The sequence below is a fragment of the Pleurodeles waltl genome, chromosome 5, assembly GCF_031143425.1.
Source record: "Pleurodeles waltl isolate 20211129_DDA chromosome 5, aPleWal1.hap1.20221129, whole genome shotgun sequence".
NCBI classification, from domain to species: domain Eukaryota; kingdom Metazoa; phylum Chordata; class Amphibia; order Caudata; family Salamandridae; genus Pleurodeles; species Pleurodeles waltl.
In genome coordinates, this window is record NC_090444.1 from 685,713,422 (window position 1) to 685,741,034 (window position 27,613).

At 43.2% G+C, this 27,613-nt stretch overlaps 1 protein-coding gene across 1 annotated transcript in view; it reads right to left on the reverse strand.

The window, feature by feature from the left end:
* The window catches only part of RSPH3 (radial spoke head 3), a 78,451-nt gene that overhangs the window by 29,423 nt on the left and 21,415 nt on the right, over positions 1-27,613 (reverse strand). The window contains exons 3-6 of the mRNA XM_069234592.1: positions 21,240-21,381; positions 9,493-9,638; positions 9,205-9,408; positions 3,175-3,337 (exon numbers count right to left, since the gene is read on the reverse strand). Coding sequence (XP_069090693.1) covers positions 3,175-3,337; positions 9,205-9,408; positions 9,493-9,638; positions 21,240-21,381 — 655 coding nt within the window. The remainder of the gene's footprint in view (positions 1-3,174; positions 3,338-9,204; positions 9,409-9,492; positions 9,639-21,239; positions 21,382-27,613) is intronic.

Genomic DNA, 27,613 nt, shown 5'->3' on the forward strand with positions numbered 1-27,613 from the left:
TCCAGGCACTGTAACGGGGTGAAACATGTTGGCTGTACCAACCTGATATGAATAAAATGCAGGATAAACTGCAAGAACTATGGGATCAATAAAAAAAGAACTGATATACAAACATTTGTGTTTTCAAGCAATTTCTTCTCTACACCAGGTCATAACGTAGAACATAATTCCTTTAGAGATTAGAAACAGACATTGAATTTGGAACACTCAGCAACACTATAAAGCATGCTTGCGCATGTAACATTTGGATTTCACTTATCACCTCTTGTTAACGCTTCAGATCCCATATTTCCAAAGCCAGTTCCCCCTCTAAGTTATGCCAGATATGGTAAGAGCACATTTCTCTATGACACCTGAGATAAGAGAGGCAGACCCACTGCTCTACGAGCATAGGATAATCTGGCTTGTTATTGATTAACCATCTCCCCACATGCCATCCAACAAAAACCATCAAAGTTTTTTTTTAGAAAATGATGGGGCAGCAATGGAGACCTAATCCTTACACTTTCCTTACCTTTGTGTCCCATTGATTCACATCAGTTCTGCTCCTGATTAAATAAATTTAAATGCGAAAGAAAACTGTCTCATTGAATGCTGTAATTTGGTTGAAACTCATAGCATATTCTTTGGTGTCTGCTGGTCAAAAATAGAATGGTTTGCTGAATAGAACTGGAAGTCGCTGGAGAAAGTGGATTTTTTTTTTAATCTCAAGGACCGTTTTCATCTGACATAGAATGGGTTAAGCTATGAAGGTCTACCTTTGTAAGACCTCAAGCAAATACATTTTAAATCCTTAGATGAGGGGGTGCACTTTGCAAGTAGGGGATATGTATGTATGAATGCTTCTCTTATACACTACATTTGATGGTAATCTTGGTACAAAGAGCATTCTGAAAGAGTTTCATGATAAACCACATCACTAGCACCCATCATTCATTGACGGATCCCTTTACATTCAAGATATTTACTGTAAATGTTGGTAGCACACTATCCAACAAGCATTGGGAATCTAAATCTCTGGCCTTGGCAGGCCTGTGGTTTTATTTTATTTCATTTTTGGGTAAGATTTGCAGTAGGCAATAAAAAAAATTAAGTTATAAAGTAATAAGACGTAAAAATGACACTGTCTAGAAGGATGCGCATATCTTTGCAGAAAACATAAGTAAAAAATGACCTTTCACAAAAAATATAAAAAACATAAAATGAAAGAAGAAATAAAAGCAGAGATCAGCCTCTCCATGTTAATTATTACAGAATTCTTATGGAATATGCAACCGTTAAATTAACATTTTAATCATAAAGCAGGGCTGGACATACTCTCAAAGCATCAAGTTTAGTCTCTTCCATCATCCATAATATTTAACAATTAATACAAGTTTAACTTGTAATGTCTTACATTCATTTTGCTCAATTTAATTCGTGCATTGTATCATTTTATAATAGCTTCAGCATAATCTGCCTCCTACAGTTTTACTTTTAATTTCATAACAAGGATTCTCAGGTTTGCCAAAATTCACTTCCATGTTTTCTTTGGCATAATGTTAATTACCAATAGTTGGGCATCGCTCCCAATTGCCGATAACACTGATGATTTTAAGCTCTTATTATTCTCTGAGTTTTTGCTGTCTACTTATCTCAACACACGTATGATGTAGAGAATGATAAATGATCTTGCATGGTATCATATCAATCATTTCACATCTTGAGCATCATTTATTATAAAATGAATTGTAACCTATAGGTTCATAATATAAAGCGCATTCTTAGGTCTCGAAGTGAATATGTGCATTCATGCAAAGGGCTGCTTGATCCTATCATGCAAATAAATACTGTATAATGCATTCTGAAATCCCAAAGTGCAGAGGTGCTTACATATGAAACCCCACTGTGCAAATCCATGCTGTATAATACAATGCATTATCTCCGGTGACTTGTCCATTCTGTTTTTAATCTTGACATAGGTACCAACATTCACAGAAAAATACAACTGTAGTACCTGTAGCAAATTTTATCTCACTCTTTTACCAGTCTTTCACTACACTATTCACTGGGACACATTTTGCACTTCCAATTTTAGTTGCCACCCATCAAAAAGATCTCCAGCTTAGATCCCCTTTGCGGGGCCAGTCTGGCTTTTCAGCACCCGCCCGACGAGGAGCAAGCCCGATGAAGAAGCATGCCACCTAAAGGTGGGTGAGGGCTCTTACTCCTAACTGGATAATGCCTCTGGTGACTGTTTCTCCACTCCAAGCTGGTACAGAGGCTTATTTACCTCAGAACAGTGTACTTATATGTTTTTGACTGTCTCAAGGCCAGACCGAAAACATCACCCTCAAAGACACTAGGATGAGAATTGGTGCTTATACTTTGTCCACATATCCCAAGCACTGTGAGGAATTATCAACATCAAAAGAGCAAATTTAGGCTGCGTTATGCTAATACCCACTTGACAAAACAAGAAAGAAAAGGCTGTGCCAAATAATAACTACTGTTTGGAGAAAGCAATTCATGACTACAAAAGACTACAAGCCCAATTCACAAAAGCATCAGGAAGTAGATCTACAGAAGTACTCCTTTAAGTACTTTTATATGCCTTCGTGAAACAGCAACGTCCAACTATCTTAGTAAAAGTGCAAAGAGAGCACAGTCCTTTGTGTTCATAAAAATGGTATATGAATACTCCTTGACTATTGCCATTTTATTCTCTTTTATATGCTTAGGGCCAGTTCACAAAGGCATCTAAGAGTAAGCAAAAGAGTACTACTTATGTATGCCTTTATAAACAGGACCCAACATCTTTTTCATTTTCAGCTTGATGCATACAATGCTTTTTGCACTCCACCTCGACTTCATGTCTGGTAACCTTTCAATACCAAAATTCTATAGATTTGTATTTCCGATGAGGTATTCACTTATACTTCAGTTTCATACCTGTATAATATGCTCCTAAATCAAAGTATACAACCACATTGCTAAACACACTGATAATACAGCAGTTATGGAGAGAAAAATGCTGCACAAAAACTACCATCCCATATTATAAGTTTGTGCGATTGTACCCAATATTTCCCATGGATGTTCAACAAGCATTTGTTCAAGAGACTTTAGAGTTTAAGCATCTCTACTTTCAAAGATGAGAGTTGACATGGTTGATGTGATAGAAAAAGTGCAAACCTCTTTCTACTGGATCATAGAAGTAGCCGCTATCCCGAAGATTGCTAAACACAGATGGAATCAGATCAGCAAGGTAACGCTGGGCAAAGGCTCGAGCTGCAATTTTTTCCGCGGTCTCTTTCTCTTTCATGAGCGCCTCCCTCTGTTGCTTTCGCCGGCGTTCCTGAAGAAAGTGTATTTTTTTTTTTACATTTCTTTTCAATTACAATTTCTGTACTTCTTTATTACATTAGCTGTGTGTGTTAAGCAAATGAGGATCTGAAGCCAGCATTGCATATAACATAAAGCTTTTTTCCTTTAGGAATGTTCACTCGCCTCTCATAAAAAAATACATTTCTATGTAGCTTTCCCATATTTTCAGGAAAGCTTCCGCCTTTTCTGCAGCTTTGAAAAGAACATCCTCCACTTCAGCTGTCACATCTCTCCTAGCCAGTACTTATTTTTGAGCCTAACAGTTATCTTCCAGTGATTTAGCTTCTTCAGAAGCTGCTAGGCTGTGCTGGACCATGCTAGTTGCTTAGAATAAAAACCTGGACATCTTCCTTGAATGTATATCTAAAAATAATGTCCCAAAGTGCCAGCCCCAATCTAGTTTTCTAAACAATTATTGCACATGTGATAAACATTTCATAATACAGTGCGATACCAGAACATAGCTTCATGACATCACAAAAGGGCTAATCAAAAACTGTGGTTCTTTAGTTAGCATGTTATTGTTTGTCTAACTAAATACTAAGTTCTCTTCTGAGTCACAAGAGGGCTATTGGTCAGGGATGCCCATTCCCCATGGTTCTATCCAGGCACCAGCATCCCTCGCACCCTTTTGTGATGCTATTAATTATGTTTGACCAATGACTTTATGTTTCACCACTACGCATATTAGTTGCTCAATGTTCACCAGTAGCACATTATGGGGGTCATTCTGACCCCCGCGGGCGGCGAAAGCCGCCCGCCTGGCGGGAACCGCCAGAAGACCGTACCGCGGTCAAATGACCGCGGCGGTCATTCTGACTTTCCCGCTGGGCCGGCGGGCGACCGCCAGAAGGCCACCCGCCGGCCCAGCGGGAAACCCCCTTCAACGAGGATGCCGGCTCCGAATGGAGCCGGCGGAGTTGAAGGGGTGCGACGGGTGCAGTGGCACCCGTCGCGATTCTCAGTGTCTGCAAAGCAGACACTGAAAATCTTTATGGGGCCCTGTTAGGGGGCCCCACGACACCCGTTACCGCCATCCTGTTCCTGGCGGTGAAAATCGCCAGGAACAGGATGGCGGTAAGGGGGTCGGAATCCCCATGGCGGCGCTGCAAGCAGCGCCGCCACGGAGGATTCCCTGGGGCAGGGGAAAACCGTCGGGAAACCACCGGTTTCCCTTTTCTGACCGCGGCTTTACCGCCGCGGTCAGAATTGCCCCGGAAGCACCGCCAGCCTGTTGGCGGTGCTTCTGCGGTCGTTGGCCCTGGCGGTCCATGACCACCAGGGTCAGAATGACCCCCTTATATGTTTTGTTCAATTTAGCTGTCTATTGGCTTTGACATGGCATTAGCCATTACATTCTGTATTCAGTTTAGCTGCCTATTGGCTTTGACATGGCATTAGCCATTACATTCTGTATTCAGTTTAACTGCCTATTGGCTTTGACATGACATTAGACATTACATTTGATATTTAGGTTAGCTGCCTATTGGCTTTGACATGGCATTGGCCATTACATTCTGTATTCAGCTTAACTGCCTATTGGCTTTGACATGACATTAGACATTACACTTGCTATTTAGGTTAGCTGCCTATTGGCTTTAACGTGGGCTTAGACATTTGAGTTGAGACATTGGAGATGAGCTGTGTTTTTCCAAGCTGTGTTTTTCCGCAAGATGGACCAAGCTGTTTTCTTCACACCAGACCTTAGCTGATAAGAGCACGTAGATTTTGTGTTTACCTCGCAATCCAGTCTGAGAACGGGGAGCTCAGGAGAATTGGCCTATCTCCAAGGTTCTTCGGCTCTCACACTGAGTTTGCTTTTAAGGATGACTCTGGGCTACGGTGAGGTAGATTAAATCTGCTTGACTTCAGACAGGAACTAGACATCAGTTGCCTGCCTCCCGTTTGGGTAGAGAATCTCTTTCTCGCAGTTGACCGGAGTCATCAACTTGCAGACCCCAGAAAGATGAAGCTGAATACAGGCCCTACTGCCTTGCCCATACGGTGATGAATTTTGACTTTTATGCTTTGCTTTGAAGTTATGCTACAATATAATCACCTATATTTGCTGTGTACATTGCAACTGAGAAGTACTTTGATATATTTTGCTTTCATTGCTGCGACTACTTTTGAATGTGTGCTTCCAATCTACTAATTTCGTCTCTAAGGAACTTGTGGGTGGTGAATTAATAACAATAAATGTCTTCTTTAAACTCAGAAGTGCATTCCAGAGAGGTTATGAGATAAGAGGGAAAGCAGAACATTTTGCTGTAGTCGTCAGTTTTCAGAGTCGGGAAATTAGAGATTTCTAAGTGCACTATTTAAAAGTGTAATTGTTTTTTGTTGTTTAGAGAATTACAGAAGCACGGCGGACCATGTTTGAAAATGCATCTGAAGTTAAACTGCCTGATGGTGCTGTGAGAAACATGTTTTCTTGCTGTGATAAAGCATATTTAGAAAATGTGCCTTTTGAAAGCAATGATGTTCCTTTTGTTTTTGACAGAAGGGTTTGGATACTTTTATCTGCTTACAAAAAAATGCAGGAGAGATGTAGGCAGTTGGAACATGAAAATAAGAATTTACGTGAGCAAATTAGCCAGAACACATTAATGCAAGATAATGCTGAGAGCTATAAAACTGCTGTTTTAGAAGAATCTGGCTTTTCCCATTCCAGTGAAGAGGGGGTTTAGACAGCTGTGAGCCAGTCTGAGCCTCCGTGTGTGCCGGGCATGGAACAAAATACCCCTCAGTTTTTGGCAGTTGAAGTGCATTCCTTAACTGATAACACTGAGAACAGATCTCAACCTTAACAGTTAATGGTCTGTGTTTTTTTTTTCGTGTGGAACTCTGACTTTCGCCAGCAAACCTTTCAGGTGGACTGTGTACCTTTACAGGAGTAGAACCCCTGCTACATCAACTTGTTGTTTTAGAGACAATGTAAGTTTCAGTCTGTTCTGTGTAGATGTATCTGATGTGAAAGGTTATGAGATCAATATGTTAATCCACTTCCATTGCTTTACAGTGATTGCTTTTATCATTCAAATCTGATTTGCTTATAATGTTTTTGTTTTGTTGTTATTAGTTGTTTTTGTTTGAAATAAGAGGTATGAAACAAAAATTAATTGGTCATAGGGTGGAATGGGATGCTATTAATTGTGTTTGACCAATGACTTTGTGTTTCACCACTGTGCATATTAGTTGCTCAATGTTCACTAGTAGCACATTATGGAGGTCATTACGACCCTGGCGGCCGGTGGTAAGTTGGCAGTAACACCGCCAACAGGCTGGCGGCGTTCTGCCAGCAATTATGACCGTGGCGGAAAAGCCACGGCCATACCGCCGGCCCCTCCACTTTCCCGCCAGGATTGCGCCTGGCGGTCATAATCCCCAGGGCAGCGGTGCATGCACCGCTGCCCTGGGGATTATGAGTCCCCGACCGCCAGCCTGTCCGTGGCGGTACACACCGCCATTGAAAGGCTGGTGGTAAGGGGACTTGGGGTACCCCTGGGGGCCCCTGCACTGCCCATGCACTTGGCATGGGCAGTGCAGGGGCCCCCAGGCATAGCCCCGTCGCGCATTTCACTGCCCGAATTTCGCTACTGCACCCGCTGCACATCAGCATTGCCGCCGGCTCTATTATGAGCCGGCAGCAATGTTGATGTGACATTTCCGCTGGGACAGCGGACGGTAACACTGTTACCGTCCGCTGGCCCAGCGGAAATGTCATAATAGGGAGCTAGGAATACCGCCGGCAATGGCGGTATTCTGTTTCCCGCGGCCTCAGCGGTCTTTTTCAAAGACCGCCGAGGTCGTAATGACCCCCTATATGTTTTGTTCAGTTTAGCTGCCTATTGGATTTGACATGGCATTAGCCATTACATTCTGTATTCAGTTTAGCTGCCTATTGGCTTTGACATGGCATTAGCCATTACATTTTGTATTCAGTTTAGCTGCCTATTGGCTTTGCCATGACATTAGACATTACATTTGATATTTAGGTTAGCTGCCTATTGGCTTTGACATGGCATTAGCCATTACATTCTGTATTCAGCTTAGCTGCCTATTGGCTTTGTCATGACATTAGACATTACATTTGCTATTTAGGTTAGCTGCCTATTGGCTTTCACGTGGGCTTAGACATTGCAGTTGAGACATTGCAGATGAGCTGCGTTTTTCCAAGCTGTGTTTTTCCACAAGATGGACCAAGCTGTTTTCTTCACACCAGACCTTAGCTGATAAGAGCACGTAGATTTTGTGTTTACCTCGCAATCCAGTCTGTGAAGGGGGAGCTCAGGAGAACTGGCCTCTCTCCAAGGTTCTTCGGCTCTCACACTGAGTTTGCTTTTAAGGATGACTCTGGGCTACGGTGAGGTAGATTAAATCTGCTTGACTTCAGACAGGAACTAGACGTCAGTTGCCTGCCTCCTGTTTGGGTAGAGAATCTCTTTCTCGCAGTTGACCGGAGTCATCAACTTGCAGACCCCAGAAAGATGAAGCTGAATATAGGCCCTACCGCCTTGCCTATACGGTGATGAATCTTGACTTTTATGCTTTGCTTTGAAGTTATGCTACAATATACTCACCTATATTTGCTGTGTACATTGCAACTGAGAAGTACTATTTTGCTTTCATTGTTGCGACTACTTTTGAACGTGTGCTTCCAATCTACTAATTTAGTCTCTTAGGAACTTGTGGGTGGGGAATTAATAACAATAAATGTCTGCTTTAAACTCAGAAGTGCATTCCAGAGAGGTTCTGTAAGCTCGGTTATGAGATAAGAGGGAAAGCAGAACACCTTTGTGGGCAATATTCACAATACAAGGACTCTCTACCCACCAAAGTGCAGAAGAGACAAAACAGCACAGCAAAGCGTCACTAGCCAGTGGCATTCAGAGATTAAAATCTTGAAACCTTAATCCAAACCTGAATTTCAGCCATCATACGGATTTCACTAAAACATAAAAATCTTCCCAAGTGACATCTCAAACATTTGACCATGATAATGGGATAACTGTGGAGTCTGCAAGAGAACAGTGGCAAGGTTAGTGGGAGGGCAAGCAGATTTCAAGGAAAGAAAAGGAGGCCGGTGTGCTCAAGCAGAAGAAAAGCCTCAACAAAAGGGTAGGATCGGAAAGGGAGGGAGAAAGTTAAATTTGGTAATAGAGGTTTCCCTCGATTCAGAAACAGAAATGTTACAAAATTAGAATTGAGGCACAACTTAACATATAATGCATTTAAGAAGCTGAAATATTTGTGGATGAATTAAATACAGACATTAAAGATGAAAGAATAGTAATTATCACTTTTTAGGTGCATGAACCCCACTCAGACTAAGATTGCAAAATACTTTACCATTCTAATGTTTGGTTTAATCTGAATCAAGCCAGCAAGTTTTCATGTTCATTATGTATCTTCTTAGGGGTATTTAAAAAGTGCAAACGTAGCTCCACAGGCATTGGAAGGATGCCCACAAAAATAGATTTCATAAGTCAAATTTGCGGATAAGGAGACATACAGTCACATTTGCGGATAAGGAGACATACAGGCACATTTACAATGTGAATCGAGGACACTACAGAGAAAAGGATCAGAAACACAACAACACAAATTGTGGAGTGTTGGAGGGAATACAATTCAGTCTAGGAAAGTTGGAAGATTGTGTAGAACCTGGTTTTGAGACCTATACTGAAGTACACCAATAAAGAAGCACGTTTTATGGCCTCTAAGAGGTGGTTTCAGAGTATTGTGTCATATGAAGGGAAAAAAAACAATCTATTTCATTCCTGTAGTCTGTTTTGGTAACAAAATTAAGATTTATAAAGCACAGCATATGCCCACCTTTTCCTCTCTGTGCCTCCTTTCCTTGTCTTCCAAACGCTGAACTTCTGCTAGCTCTGCATTACGCAGTTCCTCAAATGCCCGTTGCATCGCACGAAGGTTGGCCAGCTCTTCCTCTTCCATAACTTCAAGGAGCGCTTGCTCAATTGTCTTTCCAACCAACACTTCCAGCATAGGTTTGACCTCAATGTCAAAATCAAAGAGCTGGGAAAGACATCAGGAAACAAATATAAATGTAAAGCAAAAAATATATGACCATAGTTGTAAACTTTGGAGCATGTACTCAACCTCGCCCTCTTCTATTTGAGTGGCCACATCAGCACCAGTCTTTGCTGGAATGAAGAGAGGTGTTGGGGGTCTGTCCAAGAATGCATCAGTCTGACACTCCATGTCCACCTCCTCAACACGGTCAGTGAGTTCTTCCAGATAGAGTTCTGTATGGCATGAAGAGAAACCATATTCACCAAGAGTAGGTTATGAGAACTTGTTCTATTAAAAACCTGCCAGTCAACATTACAGAGAAATATCAAGCAAGTTATAGCATGATAAAATGACACGGCCTTGTTATTATATGACAACTTGAAAAATAATAAATGTAAAAATTTGATGGTGGAGTAACCCAATAACTATACTAATGTACATATCCCTCTATTAAACCTATGGCTGAACCCTAAGCAGATAAACTACCTTGATCTGAAAGCAATTTCAAGGGGTAATTAAAACGTACACATACATGCCTATACACTGAATTATCATTTTAGTTTTCTAACCAAAAGATCTTATTCTATTGAACAATACGTTCCTTTCCTAGAAATTACAACCCTTTGATTGATTGTATAGCTCTAATGTATCCCACCAGACTCTTCTGGATATTATGCAAAGTTATTTCAGCATGTCTTCCTACACTATTCTTGCTTGGTTTCTCCACATTTTACCAAGTCGCTATACTTCTTTATTGCAGTGAGTCGAATTCAACACTGTACCCTACCAGTGGAGCATTGTTGACCAAAGAACGAGACAGTGGTGCTAGATATTTGCTTACACTGTGGGCCAGAGCAGGCAAGAGCGCTTAAGGAAGGTAGTGGACTATAAGTCACAGTACTGAGAAGGCTCCAAAGTTAGTTGTGCCACTAGCACAATAGTGTGCCCGTTATACCACCACATAATTTTAGTGCACCTCTAAAATGTCAGTTGTCTGGAGTAAGAAGTGCAGCTGCCCTCTCTATTGCTTAAAAGCGCATAACATTATATATGCCTTTCTGATAGGGAATCAACTTGATTTTTCATGTTACATTTTTGTTTACCACTACATTCTGCCCTTTCTTGCAACTGCTGTGACCCAGCAATACTTGTTTTCACACACTGCTGCAACCAATTGGCTCTAGATGTTTACACCTGAAGACTGTTCTCCTCTCCTCAAGTTATTTAAAACCACTACACATTGGTACCGATCACCAGCAACATAATAAATACAATAAAATCTTCAACCGTTTTTGTTCCTTTATTTTGTATAGCTATGTCCTGGTTGCATGACTTTGACTGTATCAAAGTTAAATCTAATTCAATGCATCAACGCAACTCCCTAGATATTTTTGTAGCTGCCTTTCTATTTGTTGTTACTGTGTATTCTAAATTTGAGTCACCACTTAGTTGGATAATTTAAAAACTATGCTAAATAATACTTATGATAGTTCTCAAAACCAAGGTACCCATCATTATGCCAAGCTGATTCTGAGATTTTGTACAGTATGAAATCCTTTACTAGGACCACTGTAGGCCAGATCAACTGCATATCTTTATTCTAACTCATATATTTTCACATAAAAGAAAACAACATTTGCGTGAAACGATTTATTTTTCATGCAACAAAATGTGCATTTTTTTAACTGCTTATAATGTCCCTCTGTTTTTGTGATTATGAATGCTTCCAAATACGTGAGAGCTTGCACTGTTTTCTCCATTGGCTTTTCCATACTGTCAGTGAGACCTAGGTGCTTCAGAAGCTTTAGAGTGAATTGGAAGTATTTGCTTGCCTTTGAATGAGTATTGGCTTTTATGAGCCAGTCTTCTAAATACGTGTAGATAAAAAGCTTGTTTCTTCTGAGATGCACTGCGATTATTGACAGGCATTTTGAAAAAGTTCTTGGAGTGGATTTTAGACCGAATGGTAGAATAGTGTATTGGTAGAGGGAATTTCCTACCTGAAATCTCAGATACTTTCTGTGTTGGGCTGCAAAAGGAATGTGAAAATATGTGCCTTGAAGATCTGTTGAACACAGTCAATCACATTTTCTGACGAGGGAAGATACGATGAAGTACTAGCATCCTGAACTTTTCGTTCAAAACAAATTTGTTGTGAAGACACATGTCTAAAATTGGGCGGTATTGAATGGGTTGAGTCTTTTTCTTTATGAGAAAATATTTTGAGTATGTCCCCATATTTTGTTTATGAGGAAAAACCTTTTGAATGGCTTTTTTCTGGCTATTAGAATTTTCAGGATGTTGATCTGAGATTTCAATGTTTGTTTTGGAGGAAAACAAGGTGGTAATGTTTTGAAACATATGTAATAATCATTTTGTATGATTATTAAAACCCATTTGTCGGTTATAATGTATTTCCACTCTTGCAGGTGTTTCATTAGAGCTCTCCCTACAGGAGTGGGTAAACGGTGGGGAAGTGCTCACACATTGTTTGTTGTTTTCTGAGGAATGTCTTCCTCTTGAATTTAAAGTTTGTTGAGGTGTTTTTTGTTATCTTCTTTGAAATTGTTTTTGATTTTGCTTCTGTTGCTGTTGATAAAGCTATTTGGATGTTGAACATCTGCTGGAGAAAACGCTGCTCCTTCGGCCTATGTTGTGTATAAAATCTTTTTTTGTTGGTCTAGACCAACTGCTTTAAGACTCTCAGCTTTATTTTCATTTGAAGCATGTCCTCATTCATATCTTGGCCAAATAGGGAAGTACCTGACAAAGGAGAGATCTGCTATTTTTGATTGAGTGTCTGGCTTCAAGGATGACACCATGAGCCAGGAAGTTCTTCGAAGAGATATCCCATGACAAAAAACAGTATCACAAACTTCTACACCATAGACAGTAGACCTACTTTTTTGATTTACCACTAGTAAACACTCCTTCACCATTTCCAAACAGTCTTGTTGGCAATGTTTTGGCAAATCATCCACAGAGGATTTCATGCTATCCCAGAATTCTCTGTGATACCTTCTGAATAGTGCAGAGAACTTGCATTTTTCAGTTGTGCTGAAGCAGTTTCACACATTCCCTCTGCTGACACATTGAGGTGTTTGCTTCCCCTTTCTGGGGGGATTAGCAGACCCTGCTGGTGCAGAAGCATATCTTTTACTGGTGGCTGTCACTATGATCAAATCTGATTTTGGATCTGTTGGAAGGAAACTTGGGTCCTGATCAGGAGTTCTGTATGATTGCAGTAAGCATGGTAATACTGCCTTCACTCTAGCAGGTGTTAATAATTTTTCTTCTTCTATCTCAAAAAGACCTGGTAGCGAAAGCAACAATGGCCTTGGTGCAGACCTAGGTTGTAAAGTCTCCAAAATGATAGACACCGATGGTTGAGGAGTCACAAGAGGAGTATTTCACTTTGCAGCTCCTCTAATATGTTTAAAAAATGAAGATATCATTAGCTGGTGAAATTTCAGCCGGTGAAGTAGGAGTATATGATGTGATATCCGTATCAGTATCTGTATACGTAGATTTAGATCGTAATCTTGAACTTGTTCTCCTTTGTGGAGGAAACTCAGGAGAAGTGTGTCTTCTCCTCTGTGCCTGATTTGACCTGACTGTAGACCTGATTGGTGATGGAGGTTTCCACTTTCTAACTGAAGGCAACAAAGTTGCTCTCAATACTTTCCTTGAGGTGAAAAATTAAGTGGGGTTAGACGAACATGTACTGGATGTTCAAGTGTTATAATTGGAGTGATGGCTAGAGATGGTAATGGCTCCAATTCTTGAGATGTTTGTCTATTTCTTCTTGGTGACTAAGAAGTTGTTTCCTCCCTATGTCGTTTTCTGGGATTTTGTTGATCATCAGAAGATTGAATAGCTTGAAAGGCAGACACATATATAGTTTTGACTCTAGATAGCAATATGGACCAAGCTTTGGAAATTTGTGACAATGAAGTAGATAGTCTGTTTTTTCAACATCAGTGGCGAAGTCAACAAAAGAAGTCTCTTCGATGTTGACTGCACCGACGATGTAGCCGGTCCAGTGGAGTTCGGAGGTGTGTGAAAAGGAGATGTGGCATCTGGCGGAGAAGACAGAGTCGAGGGTGTGACCTGCTTAGTGTGTTGAGAGAGGTTTAGCAGATGCTTAAGTCCGAGTGTGGCACGGTTCTCCATGAGGGTGGCAGTGTTTGGATCACTGTGGTTGTCGAGGTGAAAGTTGAGGTTGCCAAGGAGTATGTAGTATGTTAAGGTGAGGGCATAAGAGGCGATGAAGTCAGCCTGTGCTTCGCTGAAGGGTGGGCAGGGTCTGGGGTCTGTAAATGAGCATTCCGCGGACGGTGGTATTTGGATTAGTCTGGGTCAGGAAGTGAAGGTGTTCGGCAATGGGGTCTGGTTGTGAGGAGGAGTGATTTTTTGTGGACGATGGCGACACCTCCTCCAGGGTGGTTGATGCAGTCATGATGTATGATCTTGTAGCCGTCAGGGATGGCGGTGGCGATGTCCGGAGCTGAGGAGGTGGGGATCCAGGTCTCTGTGAAGAAGGCAACGTCAGAGACGATGGAGTCGAGGAGGTCCCAAACTTCTATTGCATGTTTGATGTGGCAGCGAGTGTTTTGTAGTATACATCTAAGATGTCTGGAGGGTTTAGCAGGGGGGACGCTTAGGGTGTGAGGACAGATGAAAGTGCAGTTGCTGCAGGAGAATGGACCTTGGGTGTTCTTGGGCGAGGCACGGTGATAGACGGCTGAGCCTCCGGTGTTGAGGGCATGCAGGGTCCTAGCGCAGAATCTGCGGGTGGCAGAAGGCAACCACTAGGCCACCAGGGATGAGGTGCAGGCAAGACTATGCAGGTGGAGGAGGGCCTCGAACCCAGCGAGCCAGGCAGGCTCAGAAGGTGAAATGGGGCAGCAGCAACAGGGGGAGCTGCGCTTGGGGAGCGAGGCTAAGGCTGACCAGAGGTCAGTGAAGTAGCTCTACTCACCTCGTAGCAGCCGCCATTAAGAAGGTGAGGGAGAAGGGATGGGTCGCTCAGCTGGGATATGGGAAGGTTGGAAACAAGCCACTGGGAGGGGCAGGGCAGCAGCAGCAGGAGAGATGCTGGGAAACGGAGAAAGGAGGAAAAAGAGGCTAAAAGGGGAAAAAGAGGATAAAAGAACAGAGGAAAAGCAATAGAGCACAAAGGCAGAAAAAGGGCACAGAAAAGGCAGAAGGCAGCGAAGAGAGGGACAGAAGGCAACCACTAGGCCACGAGGGATGAGGTGCAGGCGGGAGCCTGCGGGTGGAGGAGGGCCTCAAACCCAATAAGCCAGGCAGGCTCAGAAGGTGAAAGGCGGCAGCAGCAACAGGTGGAGCTGCGCAGGGAAAGTGAGGTTAACGCTGACTAGAGGTCAGTGAAGTTGTGTTGCATGGAGTGGACTCGTTTTAACTGGAATTGGAACTCTTTTGAGTGGAATTGTTTGGCATGGAATTGTGTTGGGTAGAGTGGAATGGTGTAGAGTGGAGTGGAATTTATGGAGTGGAGTTGCATTGCGTGGAACTGTATGGCATGGAGTTGTGTGTTGAGGCGTGGAGAGGAATTATGTGCCATGGAGTGTAATTGTGTGGCATGGCTTAAGTGGAATTTGGTGGCATGAAATAGCATGGAATTGTGTGGTGTGGAGGGGACTTGTGTTGAGTGGAGTGGAATTGTGCAGAGTGGAATGTATATGAGTAGAGGGGCATGAATGAAGTGGAATTGCATGGAGTGAACTGTGTGGCTTGGAAATTTAGATGGTGGAGTGGTGTGAAATTGTGTCTAGAGGAATTTTGTGGCATGATATGGAATTGTGTAGTGTGCAGTCAAATTGGGTTGCATTGAATAGTGTGGCATGGATTGGGGTGGCGTGGAATTGGGTGCCATGGAATTGTGTGGTGCAGAGTGGAATGGAATGACGTGAAATGGAATTCTGTTGAGTGGCATGGAATTGTGTGCTGGGGAGTGGAGTGCAATTGTGTGGTGTGGAATGGAATTGTGTGGCATTGAATTGTTTTGAGTGGAGTGAAATTGTGTGGCATAGAAATGTGGGGGTGGACTAGAATTTTGTTGGGTGAACTGGAAATGTGCTGAGTGGAGTGGAATTGTGTGACAGAGTGGAACTGTGGTAAGTGGACTGGAATTGTCTGGCGTGGTATTGTGTGGTGTGGATTGGAATTGTCTGTCGTGGAATTTTGTGGTGTTGGGTAGAATTATGTGGAATGGAATTGTGCAGGTGAAATGGAATGTAATTGTTTGCAGTGGAAGTGTGTGGCTTGAGGTGGAACACTATGTGCATGGAATTGTGTGGTGTGAATTGTGTAGCATAGAGTGAAATTGTGTGGTATGGAGTGGAATTGTGTGGCATTGAACGGAATTCTGTGGCATGGAATGTAATTGTGTGGCATGGAATTTAATTGTGTAGCATTGAATGGAGTGGAATTGTGTGGCATGGAATTAAGTGGAAATGTGCACAGTGGAATTGTGTGGCATTGAGTGGAACTGTGTGGTGTGGCATTGTTTGGAATGGAATGGTGTGGAAGTGTTGCGGTGTGTGTTGTGGGATGGTGTGGAGTGGAGTGGAAATGTGTGAAGTGGATTGGAATGGAACTGTGTAGCATGGAGTGGAGTGGGAAAGTGTTCCGTGAAACTGTGCCCCTGGAGTGGAATTGTGTTGAGTGGAATTGTTATACCATGTTGTTATGTCATGTGCATTCGTTAATCGCCCTATCATCCTTGAAGGTGTCCAGGCGCTGAGCAGTTGTGTGTGCATAACCCTGCCTATGGTAGATTGTTTAATTGAAAAGCTGTGTCTTTAGCAGAATTCAAGAAGAGTGGAGGAGGCTCTGATGTGAAGTGGGAATCCATTTCATGCTTTAGAAGTGATGTGAGAGAACGCCTGTTCTCCTGATCTGGTGCTGTGTATACGTGGGATGTGTGCAAGTAGGAGTCCTGCAGAGCAGATGTATCTGCAAGGTTGGGGGAAGGAGATCAGACTGTTCAGGTAGGTGGGCCCTGAGTTGTGTAGTGTCCGAGAGTGTGAGGAGATTGAATTGAGCAAGTTTTTGTATCGGGAGCCAGTGGTGTTCCCTGATGTGTGGTGTGAGTTCTGGGTGGGAGGTTGAGAGTGAGTCTGGCTGCCGAGTTATGGGTGGTCTGTAGTTATGTAGTGAGTTGCTTGGTTATCTCAGAGTAGAACATGTTCCCACAGTCCGCCTTGCTGGTGACAAGAGCTTAAGCAACAGTATTTCTAGTGATGAATGTGAGCCATTTAACCCCTTCGCTGCCAGGCCTTTTCCCCCTCGGGTGCCAGACCTTTTTTGGCTTTTTAGGGCAGGCAGCGCTTAGGCCCTCATAACTTTTTGTCCACATAAGCTACCCATGCCAGATTTGCGTCTTTTCTTTCCAACATCCTAGGGATTCTAGAGGTACCCAGACTTTGTGGGTTCCCCTGAAGGAGACCAAGAAATTAGCCAAAATACAGTGAAAACTTCATTTTTTTTAAAGAAATGGGAAAAATGGGCTGCAGAAGAAGGCTTGTGTTTTTTTCCCTGTAAATGGCATCAACAAAGGGTTTGCAGTGCTAAAATCACCAGCTTCCCAGCTTTCAGCAACAGGCAGACTTGAATCAGAAAACCCAATTTTACAACCCAATTTTGGCATTTTACTGGGACATACCCCATTTTTATGATTTTTTTGTGCTTTCAGTCTCCTTCCAGTCAGTGACAGAAATGGGTGTGAAACCAATGCTGGATCCCAGATACCTAAACATTTCTAAAAAGTAGACAACATTCTGAATTCAGCAATGGGTAATTTGTATAGATCCTACAAGGGTTTCCTAGAGAAAATAACAACTGAAATAAAAAAATATTTAAATTGAGGTTAAAAGAACAGCCATTTTTCTCTACATTTTACTATGTAACCTTTCCCTGCAATGTCAAATTTTTTAAAGCAATTACCGTTATGTCTGCTGAACTCTTCTGGTTGCGGGGATATATAGGGCTTGTAGGTTCATCAAGAACCCTAGGTACCCAGAGCCAATAAATGAGCTGCACCTTGCAGTGGGTTTTCATTCTATACGGGGTATACAGCAATTCATTTGCTGAAATATAAAGAGTGAAAAATAGGTTTCAAGAAATCCTTTGTATTTCCAAAATGGGCACAAGATAAGGTGTTGAGGAGCAGTGGTTATTTGCACATCTCTGAATTCTGGGATGCCCATACTAGCATGTGAATTCCAGGGCATTTCTCAAATAGCCGTCTTTTTTACACACTGTCTTATATTTGGAAGGACAAAATGTAGAGAAAGAGAAGGGGCAATAACACTTGTTTTACTATTCTATGTTCCCCCAAGTCTCCTGATAAAAATGGTACCTCACTTGTGTGGGTAGGCCTAGCGCCCGCAGCAGAAAATGCCCCAAAACATAAAGTGGACACATCACATTTTCTCAAAGAAAACAGAGGTGTTTTCTGCAAAGTGCCTACCTGTGGATTTTGGCCTCTAGCTCAGCCGGCACCAAGGGAAACCTACCAAACCTATGCATTTGTGAGAACTAGACACCTAGGGGAATCCAAGATGGGGTGTTCTCACCAGGTTCTGTTACCCAGAATCCTTTGCAAACCTCAAAATTTAGCTAAAAAAACACTTTTTCTTCACATTTCGGTGACAGAAAGTTCTGGAACCTGAAAGGAGCCACAAATTTCCTTCCACCCAGCGTTCCCCCAAGTTTCCTGATAAAAATGGTACTTCACCTGTGTGGGTAGGCCTTGTGCTCGCAAATGCCCCAAAACACTATCTGGACACATTAAAATTATCATATACAAAACTACCTGTTTTTGCGGGGGCACCTGCGGTTTTGGTCCTGGGCTCAGCAGCCATCTAGGGAAACCTACCAAACCCAGACATTTCTGAAAACTAGACACCAGAGGAAGTCCAGGGAGGTGTGACTTGCGTGGATCCCGCAATGTTTTCTTACCCAGAATCCTCAGCAAACCTCAAATTTAGCTAAAAAAATCAAAATTTTCCCACATTTCTGTGTGGGATCACCACACAGGGACAAATTTCATACCACCCTACGTTCCCCTCAGTCTCCTGGTAAAAATGATACCTCACTTGTGTGGGTGGGCCTAGTGCTTGTGACAGGGAAGAGCCAAAAAACATGTTGAAATTGAGGGGGAACCAAGTGGGTTCAAAAGGGCAGTTTGAAAAAAAAATTCAGGCTGACAAGTGCAGCAGAAGTTTTATTGGTATAGATGAGACAATGCTGGGTGTTAGGAATTTTGTGAATTCCTGCAGATTCCGGAAGGTTCCATCACAAAAATGTGGGAAAAATGTGTGCTTTCCAGCAAAGTTGCAGGTTTGCAGGGCATTGTGGGTAAGGAAATGGTGCAGGGTGCATGTGAAGCACACCACCCTGGAATCAACCAGATGTTTAGTTTTCAGATGTGTCTAAGTCTTGTGGCTTTTTCTACATGGCAGCGTCCCAAAGTTTAAAAAAAAGTGCAGCCCAGCCTAATATAATTAGTCCGAACTGCCCCCGGTGGGGGGCAGAAACCACAAGACACCAGGGATTATTTATTTTATTCATACTTGCGCATAAAGGGAGTGGCAGATATAGCCTAGAAATCATTTGCCCCCCTGGGGAGCAGGCCCTTGCCCAAGGGGCCGCTCCCCTTACTGAAATTTACAAAAATAAAAAAAAAACTGGTGTCTAGTGGGCATTTCTGCTGCCCGATCACATTGCGATCGGGCAGCAGAAATGCTTTGAGAGACAAGAAGGGAAAGTAAAGGAAATGTCTTTCCTTTCCTTTCTTGTCTCTCCCACCCCACCTCCCGGTCAGAAGAGAAATGCAAAACCATTTCTCTTCCGGGATCGTGCTTGAAATCTGAGGTGACCTCTGATGAGGTCAGCGCACGATTTGCAAGCTGATGTCATCAGACGCCACTGGGGGAGCAGGGGGAGTCGGGGTGAAAGGGGAAGCGATTCCCCTTTCATCCCTGATGGAGGGGTGTGGGTGGAGGACCCACGGGGGGATTGGTAGCACTCCCTCTGTGGGCCGGGTGCAAGATGAGCTGGTCTCGTCCAGGGCACACTGAAAGCGTGTGCCTAGACGAGACCAGCTCGCCCGCGGCACCCTGGGGGGTTAAAGATCTATTTTCAGGGTTTGGAAGTAGGATGCACTAACAGCATTGACTTGTGCGGCCATGACCAGTTTGCTGTCAATGATTATTTCGAGGTTGCTGGAGTAGGTTCTGGGTCTGGGTCCAAGTGTGGCATGGAGTGGAACTGTGTGGCATGGAGTGGAATTCTGTAGCATAGAGTGGAATTGTGTGGTGTGGAATTGTGTGGAGTGGATTTGAGTGGAGCGGTGTGGAGCAGATTGGAATTGAGTGGAATGGCATGGAATGGAATTCTGTGGAATTGAGTGGAATTGGAGTGGCATGGAATTATGTGGCACAGAGTAACATGGAATTGCGCATCATGGAATGGAATTATATGGTTTGGAGTGGAATTGTGTGGGTGAGAGGGGAAATGCCAACATGGAGAAGGGGAGGGTGAGATGGGGAAGAAGCAACATGGAGCAGGAGAGAGGGAGATGGGGAAGAAGCACCATGGGGAAGGGGAGGGTTAGATGGGGAGGAAACAACATGGAGAAGGGGTGGATGGGAGTGGGAAGAAGCACTATGGAGAAGAGGTGGATAGGAGGAGTAAGAAGCACCATGGAGAAGGGGTGGGTGGAGTGGAAAGAAGCACCATGGAGAAGGGGTGGGTGGAGAGGAAAGAAGCAACATGGAGAAGGGGAGGGAGGGAGGCGGAAGAGGCTACATGGAGAAGAGGTGGGTAGAAGGGGGGAAGAACTAACATTGAATAGGGGTGGGTGGGACAGGAAAGAAGTAAAATGGAGAAGGGGTGGAAGTGAGACAGAAAAAGCAACATGGAGAAGGGGTGGGTGGGAGTGAGAAGAGATAACATGGAGAGGGAAGAAAACAACATTGAGAAGGGGTGGGTGGGAGCGGTAAGAAGCACCACAGACAAAGGAGGGTGGGAGCTGAACAAATAAATAGCACCTCAATCACAGCCACAGCAGTGGACGGACAATAATTAAGATAAATCAATCTGTGTTTGGTCCATGTTACACAGAAAGAAAAAGAAGTGACGCCTGGCACACACTAGCCACTTAGGAGGCAGAAAAGAACAGTGACAATGATACCAACTAATGGTAAACAGCATGCTGGCTCCAAGCCCATTATAGTAAACACCACTCTTACCATGGACAGTGCATGCTCTGTCGGCAGGAGAGACCTAAAGGGAATATATGTGCAAGACTGAGACCATCCCCACACACAACAAGGATATCATAGTTTTATTCAAAAGTGCAAGAAAGAGCTCTGGAGGTCAACTCCCAATCTAAAGAATGCTGTTTCTTCCCATTTCATATCCCATATCTATACCCTCCAGCCTTGGAATCAATGTGATCATGAACTTAAACACAAAACATGACACAAAGATCGCTTCATGCAAATCTACAATGAGCAGCCATCGTTCTTTTCATTGTCTTGAAGTAATCCCTACGTTTCAATACAAGTCGCCATGCAGCAGAATAAAATATAATTTAGTATATGACTTAGCATACCGCACATTCTCATCAGCTATGACCATGGCCATGGCTGACCATGGCCATGTAAACAACCCGTTATGCAAACTACTCTAGTTTTTGTTTTGGAAACATTTTGTATTGTTGTATGGTATTTCTCTTGTAAACAAAGACCAATAGGTCCAAAGAAAAATAAAATCTTTAAAGTCTAGTTGTAAAATTACACCTGTCTGTACATCCACATGCTTTCTGCCCTCCACAGCCTCAGGGGTCCTCGTTCGAAGCTGCTCCTTTGCTCTTTTCTTCGCAATAGCTCTTCTATGAAGCTCTTGCTGCCTCTGCAGCTCCAAAGGATCAGGCTGGGCTCCCTAGGAAGAGAATTAAAGAAAATAAAAAAAACTTTTAACAGGTGAACCGCTATGGAAAGAACATAAAATAGATTGTTAAAAAAAGACAAACAGTTGTATGTTACAATATCATTGTGAGAAGTCATCTGACAGAAATATTGAATACTGAATATCATTTACAAAAATATCATCCCACTGTGTGTTGATTTTTACACCAGCGGGATGATATATTAATACATAGCATTTAGGAGATGATATTTATATCAGATGGTATTTCTTATACCACATCATAGTTTCTCCCAGATTTTGTTTTTGCTTTGAGACAGACGTATGTGACAAAAAATAATCTTTCAGGCAGATCTTTAAATTCTGTGCAAATATCAGTGAATAAGAACAACAGTATACAAACACTGACAGAAGCAAGCAAACTGAGTCCACTTCCCTTTGCAAGTGCCACCAGGCTCCTGCTGTGCATCGTAGCATCAAGAATCTCGGAAATGCATTAAAAAAAAGGCATTATCCGTTTACCCCTTTTAAATTATAGCAGTGAATACTCCATGAGGATGAGTCAACATGACAAAAATGCAATCCGATGTTGCCAGTTTGTTGTTCCTTGCCATGCCCTATGCCTTGTTCTTCACGGTAGAATTTTCATTAGCACTTATTGGGACTTTGGAGCTGGCCAGCTATTAAAATGCTCCCTTTGGTGGCTATCAATACTGTTATGAGTCCCCTCAAGGAGCATCCTATAGCAGCCAGTGTCATAAACCCCCAAGCCAGACTTCATTTTTAAAATGCTAAATCAGCCTGTTTGCCAGTCAGCATGTCCTTATCTTTAGCAGTACTTTTGAAAATTTAATTTTCAGCTAAATACTGATTTGTCCTAACATCAGGGCCCACAAGTCTGATACAAACTCCTCAATATCACCATCTGAAGGTTTAACAGTAGATATGAAAGGTAAACATGTAGTCCGAGTTGGTGTATTTTCATCTCACTAGTTAAGACCGGTTGCATCCTGGATTTTGCAAACTCCCCACTTGATTTTGCAGCGCAAGCTACAAGTCAGTAGTCAATATCTTATATAAACCTCTGGAAGTGACCACTAAAGGGGAGAGGATCTTGGCACCAGATTATCATGAAAAGTCCAATTAGACTGCCAGAACGAACACTCTTTTCCAATGAGGGGAGCTGAGCTCAGCTGATAGTATGTTTATTTTCCAAAGGCACACTCTCTTCATGGTTGAAGTCTGAGGTTACAGCTGTGAACAGGTATGCAGTGCACAGGATACGATAAACTCTACACGCACATTAGCCAATCTATGCTGTTATAGTGTAACAAACAGAAGTAGAGTTAGGGTGTTCGGGGAATAGGAGCATTGTAAAGCATGTTAGAGTTGTTCAGCAATGTTAGTATTGTCTTATGCTCGCTGCTAGCAACATGCACAAGTGCAGTTCAATTATATACTGTCGGGTTTTTATTCATGTACTAATGGATAGTGCCTGCACTATTAACCATAATAAAGTATAATAAAACATAAGCATAATAACATTTTGCTCATCAAAAAACATGGCTGCTTTTCGGTTTCTTATTTGTTCCATTCCATCATATACTGCAGTTGTGCTACTCAGAAATATCTCCCCACATTAGGGAGTTCAAATTGTCCTCCTCTTCTGGTCAGGAATCTTGGGCGCTTCCCAGGCCCTATGAAACTGCCTATTGTCTTATGGAGTTCTTTGTAAGTACAGTGGAGACACTGAGAGCAGTTTTATTTGAAGGAGGAATGATTGTAGGCAGTATCTTTATCTTAACACCTGCAAGTCTCTACAGCCGTGAGAGCCCACACGTATGCCTGGCTTACAATTCTGTATGGTCTTTTGCAAAGGGATGAAGTTCACCAGTATTAGCGAATCCACCAGAGGTTATGGAGTAAGCTGTCAACTGGAAAGCAGACTGTGACTTCAATTCTGCAACCCAAGACTGCAGTACCACGAAGTTAAATACATGTGATATTTGCCATAATCAATCAATTCCTGCATCTGATGGGAGGGGGTGAACTGAAACTGAGATCGAGACCAGCACTTCATCAGCATACTCTGTCAAAGTCCTCTTTACCTATGTGAACACCTTGTATGTCCCTATTCCTACAGACCCTCTCTGTCAATGTCTCATTTGCCTGAGCAAAGACAACGTGTGGAAACCTCTGCTTTCTTAAAAAAACGAGGTGAATAATTCCATCTAAATAGGGAACATTGTCTCACAGAAAGACATGTGAAGGTAAAGTGGAAGTGCCTAGCCTATCTTGGCCAGGAGACTTATCGGTTTTAGCCTCGCTAGGCTAGTTGCTTGTATTGATCGAGGAGTGCAGCCTGTTCCAAGGTTAGTTTTAGACCGTGTGAGTGTTTCAGGTAGTTGGATATAGGGCTGGGAGATGCTGTTTCCTCTGAAGAGAGGTTCCTATGAAAAGCATCGTACAAACACAGGATCACTGGAAGTTGATCACAATGTTTGTGAACTGAGTCTTACATTATTCTTTTTCTTCGCTCGTCCAACAAGAAACTATATGTTATTTGAGGCATTGAAAAGAGGGCAGGTAATGGAAAATGTTTGAAGAGAGCGTTTGCCTTCTTTTTTTGGGACCATTATTATTATCATGATGTTAGGAAGTAACATGCAGTATGCGTATCGCACTGCGGCGTTCCGTTTCCATTTATACCAGATGGCAGAGCACAGTCAGCAGGTTTTTGTTTTCAGTCTCCAGCTCCATCCTTGAGTTTCATTAATACACAATTAGCCGCCAAAAGACCGTACATCTATTGTCTGATGGAGTGTGTGAGAATATATGCACATTCTGTAGATCATGAGTATATTCAGTTTAAAGCCCAAATATCTACTTAAGGCAGAAGAAATGAAAACTAAAAAGCAAGCCCACTCTACATCTACAGCCAATGCAAAGAAACAAGTATTTGTTATCATGCACCTTAAGGATTTTTGTGAAAGGAATGCATTTTTACATCTTCAGACCAGGCTTTCTTCTTCCTGAGACACTATGGCCCTCATTACCATGTTTTGGCGATTGTACCACCAACAGGCTGGCGGTACAATTTGCCATATTATGACCGGGGTGGTAGCACGGCGCTCGCACTGCCGGGACAGGCGGTTTCCCGCCATCGTTGTCCCGGCGATTATAATCCGCCAGGGCAGTGTGGCTTGCAGCGCTACCCTGGAGATTATGACTCCCCTTCCCGCCAGCCTCTCCATGGTGGAAAGGCTCGCAGGAGTCATGGGGCCCCCTGCCCATGCACTTGGCATGTCCTAGGATGCTTGTTTCCGGTCTAGGGAGGACCTGGCTTGGCAGTTCGGGCTGGACTGTTCCCATGAGGAACAGGGTCAAGACTGATTTGCATATGGCTGGGTCTGAGCTGGAATGGCATGGCATGGTAAGCTAAAAAACTGATGGATTAAACCCAGATCTGTGACTGGGGGTGAATGTTTGATTTATTCTGCATTCCGTCCATCATCTGTTCTTTTTGCACTTACGGAGGACGTAGCAACACAAAAAAGTTATGGACAGAGTACTGAAACTTTTCAAACACTCACTCCCAGTCACAGATCAGGGTTAAGCCTATCATTCTTTTGCTCACCATGCCACCCCAGTTTAGACCCAGGCATATGCAAATCATTCTTGACCCTGTTCCCAAAGGGAACAGTCCAGCCCAAACTGCCAGGCCAGGTCCTCCCTGGACCAGAAACAAGCATCCTGGGACCAGTTTTTGGGTATCACTCCTCCTCAGCCAGGCTAGCTTGAATCCGGTGGCACAGTGAGCAAGGGACACACATCTGGGCATACCCTTGTCACTTAGGGTGAACATGGCAACACAACAAGATGATTTTACACTGATCTAATGGCAGACAGTTTATCGAGTTGCCACAGGAGGGCAGTATTACATAACAGAACATTTTCAGACTTGCTCGCACAGAATATGTTTATATTTATCTAAATATGTGGGTGGGTGTTCCAAGACAAGTGGATAGTGTTCGGCTTATGTTCATGTACGGAATACATTCTCTTTAAAATATCGTGCTCTTTTGAATTGTGACATAAGTGGAGCCATTTTTGTACAGGGGCAAAATCCATAATTAAGTTATGCAACTATTTGAATATCAAATTGGCTAAAGACGTGTTTAAAGACCAGGTGCGCAATTAATAGAATACAGTTGATGTTATTTTCTGAGGCCACTGTTCGAACTGAAGTCGTTCTGTGAAACGTTCCAGTACGTGAGAACAGAGAAGATCTGAGGAGAGGCATTCGCAGGCAGCACCACTCCCTGTTCATCCTCATCCTCACTAGAAGAAGAAACCAGGACGAGCAGGCCCAGGCTGCATCAACCAGTATCACCAGAGTCTCCTCCCTCCTTACCATAATCAGAAACCCCTGGATCAAAGGAAAGGAATGAATCAAACAGTAGACCCTGTGGCCAAGGACACTGCAGAGCATCTATTCACCAAGCTGCAGACTCCCTCTTCCTGGAGCAAAAGTTGGGAAGCAGAGTGTTGTGGGAAGACGCAAACACATCCACTACTGGACACCCCCACATCTGACAAATCAGAATGAGCAATCGGGGAGAGAGACAAAAAGTATTGAGAGTAGGGAATCACCCTGTTCAATACGTCCGCATGGAAGTTCAGACGACTCTGAAAATATTGCTGTCAGAGACAAGAGATAAGTCTGGCTCCAAGAGAGTTTGCGACCAAAAAAGAAAGACAGAGATAAGGCCTTTGATCTCCCCTGATGACTAATGTAGGCCTTTGTTGTGGTATTGTCTGTCCTGATCAAGACAGGTTGGTGCTGATTGCCTCAAGCTCCCTCCTGTTGGCTGAGCAGATGCTTTGAGTGTTAGTACCCAGATACTGGACCTGATGCAAAGGCATCCATGGTCCCCAACCTGTTTTGTTGCATCAATAGTAAGCACAGACGGAAGAAGAGGGCATAAGAGCATCCCCTTTAGGAGACGCCACGGGTCAAACCACCAGGCCAGCTCCTGATTAATTTCCTCTGACACTAGAAGTTAGAGAAACATATACTCCAAGGAGTGATCCCAGAACTGGAGCAGGAAGTGAATGAGCTCGTTCAGGTGACAGCAAGCCCAGTAAATAAAAAATACAGTTTCTGACAAATGCCCGTAAGCTCTCATCCTGTCTGACACCCTGGGAGAGGCATCTCTCACGAGATCCAGAATATGGAGCTGAATTTTGGGTAACCTGCTGTCTAGAAGAGTAACCAAATCCCAATCTGTACAAAATCTGGCTCTGATAAAAACACCCACCAGTTCAAGGCGCACATGAGACTTATGGATGTTGATTAGAAACCTGTGAGGCATCAGCATGTGCACCATTCGATTCACAAGTTCTGTTCCTTCAAGGGCTGAACTGGCAGATGCCAGACAATCATCCAGATATCCAATCCCCTGCCGATACAGAAGAGCCATCAAAGGAGCCAGAATCTTGGTGAAAATCCTGGAGGCAGATTTCAACCCAAATGGGAGGACTTGCAACTGGAAGAGGTTTCCCCCAAACTTTGAAACAAAGAATTCTTTGATGTGCTTAATGAATAGATACATGCAAGTAAGTGTACTGAAAATCGATGGTAGCAGATGGTCCTGAACAGAAATCAGAGTAATGATAACCTGCAGCGTTACAGTGTGAAAATAAAACGTTTTGACCATTTGTTAAGCCTCCTTAAATAGGGTACAGGAGGAAAGCCCTCTGAGTCTTTCTGCACCAAAAAGAGGATGGAATACACCCTCTTGCTCCATTCGTCCTAGGGAATAGGGAATATGACCTTTTTGAGCAGCAAGGTTGAAATCCCATCCACAAGGCCCCCCTCTGGACAGGATCTCTGGGGACGGGAGTAGGAATGCACATTGAGTCTGGAGGCAGGGAGTCAAACTCTAGAAAGTACCCGTTCTGAATGATTTTCAGAACCCAACAATCCATGCTAGTCCCACTGAGAGAAAATCTTTGATCCTTCCTCCCTTCACATCCAAGGCTGGAGGACTGGAATAGTCAGGAGCTATGCATCGATGAGCAGGCCTTATTGGATCCTTCCTGCAACCTCCCTGGTATACATGCTGGTATTTCCGGTGTTTAGCAGAATAAGACTTTGAGTTTTTCTTGAGCTAATCCCTGGAATCTCTAGACTGGGGTCTGAAGGCCTTCCCATAAGACTATTTACACAATCAGGAATATTTCT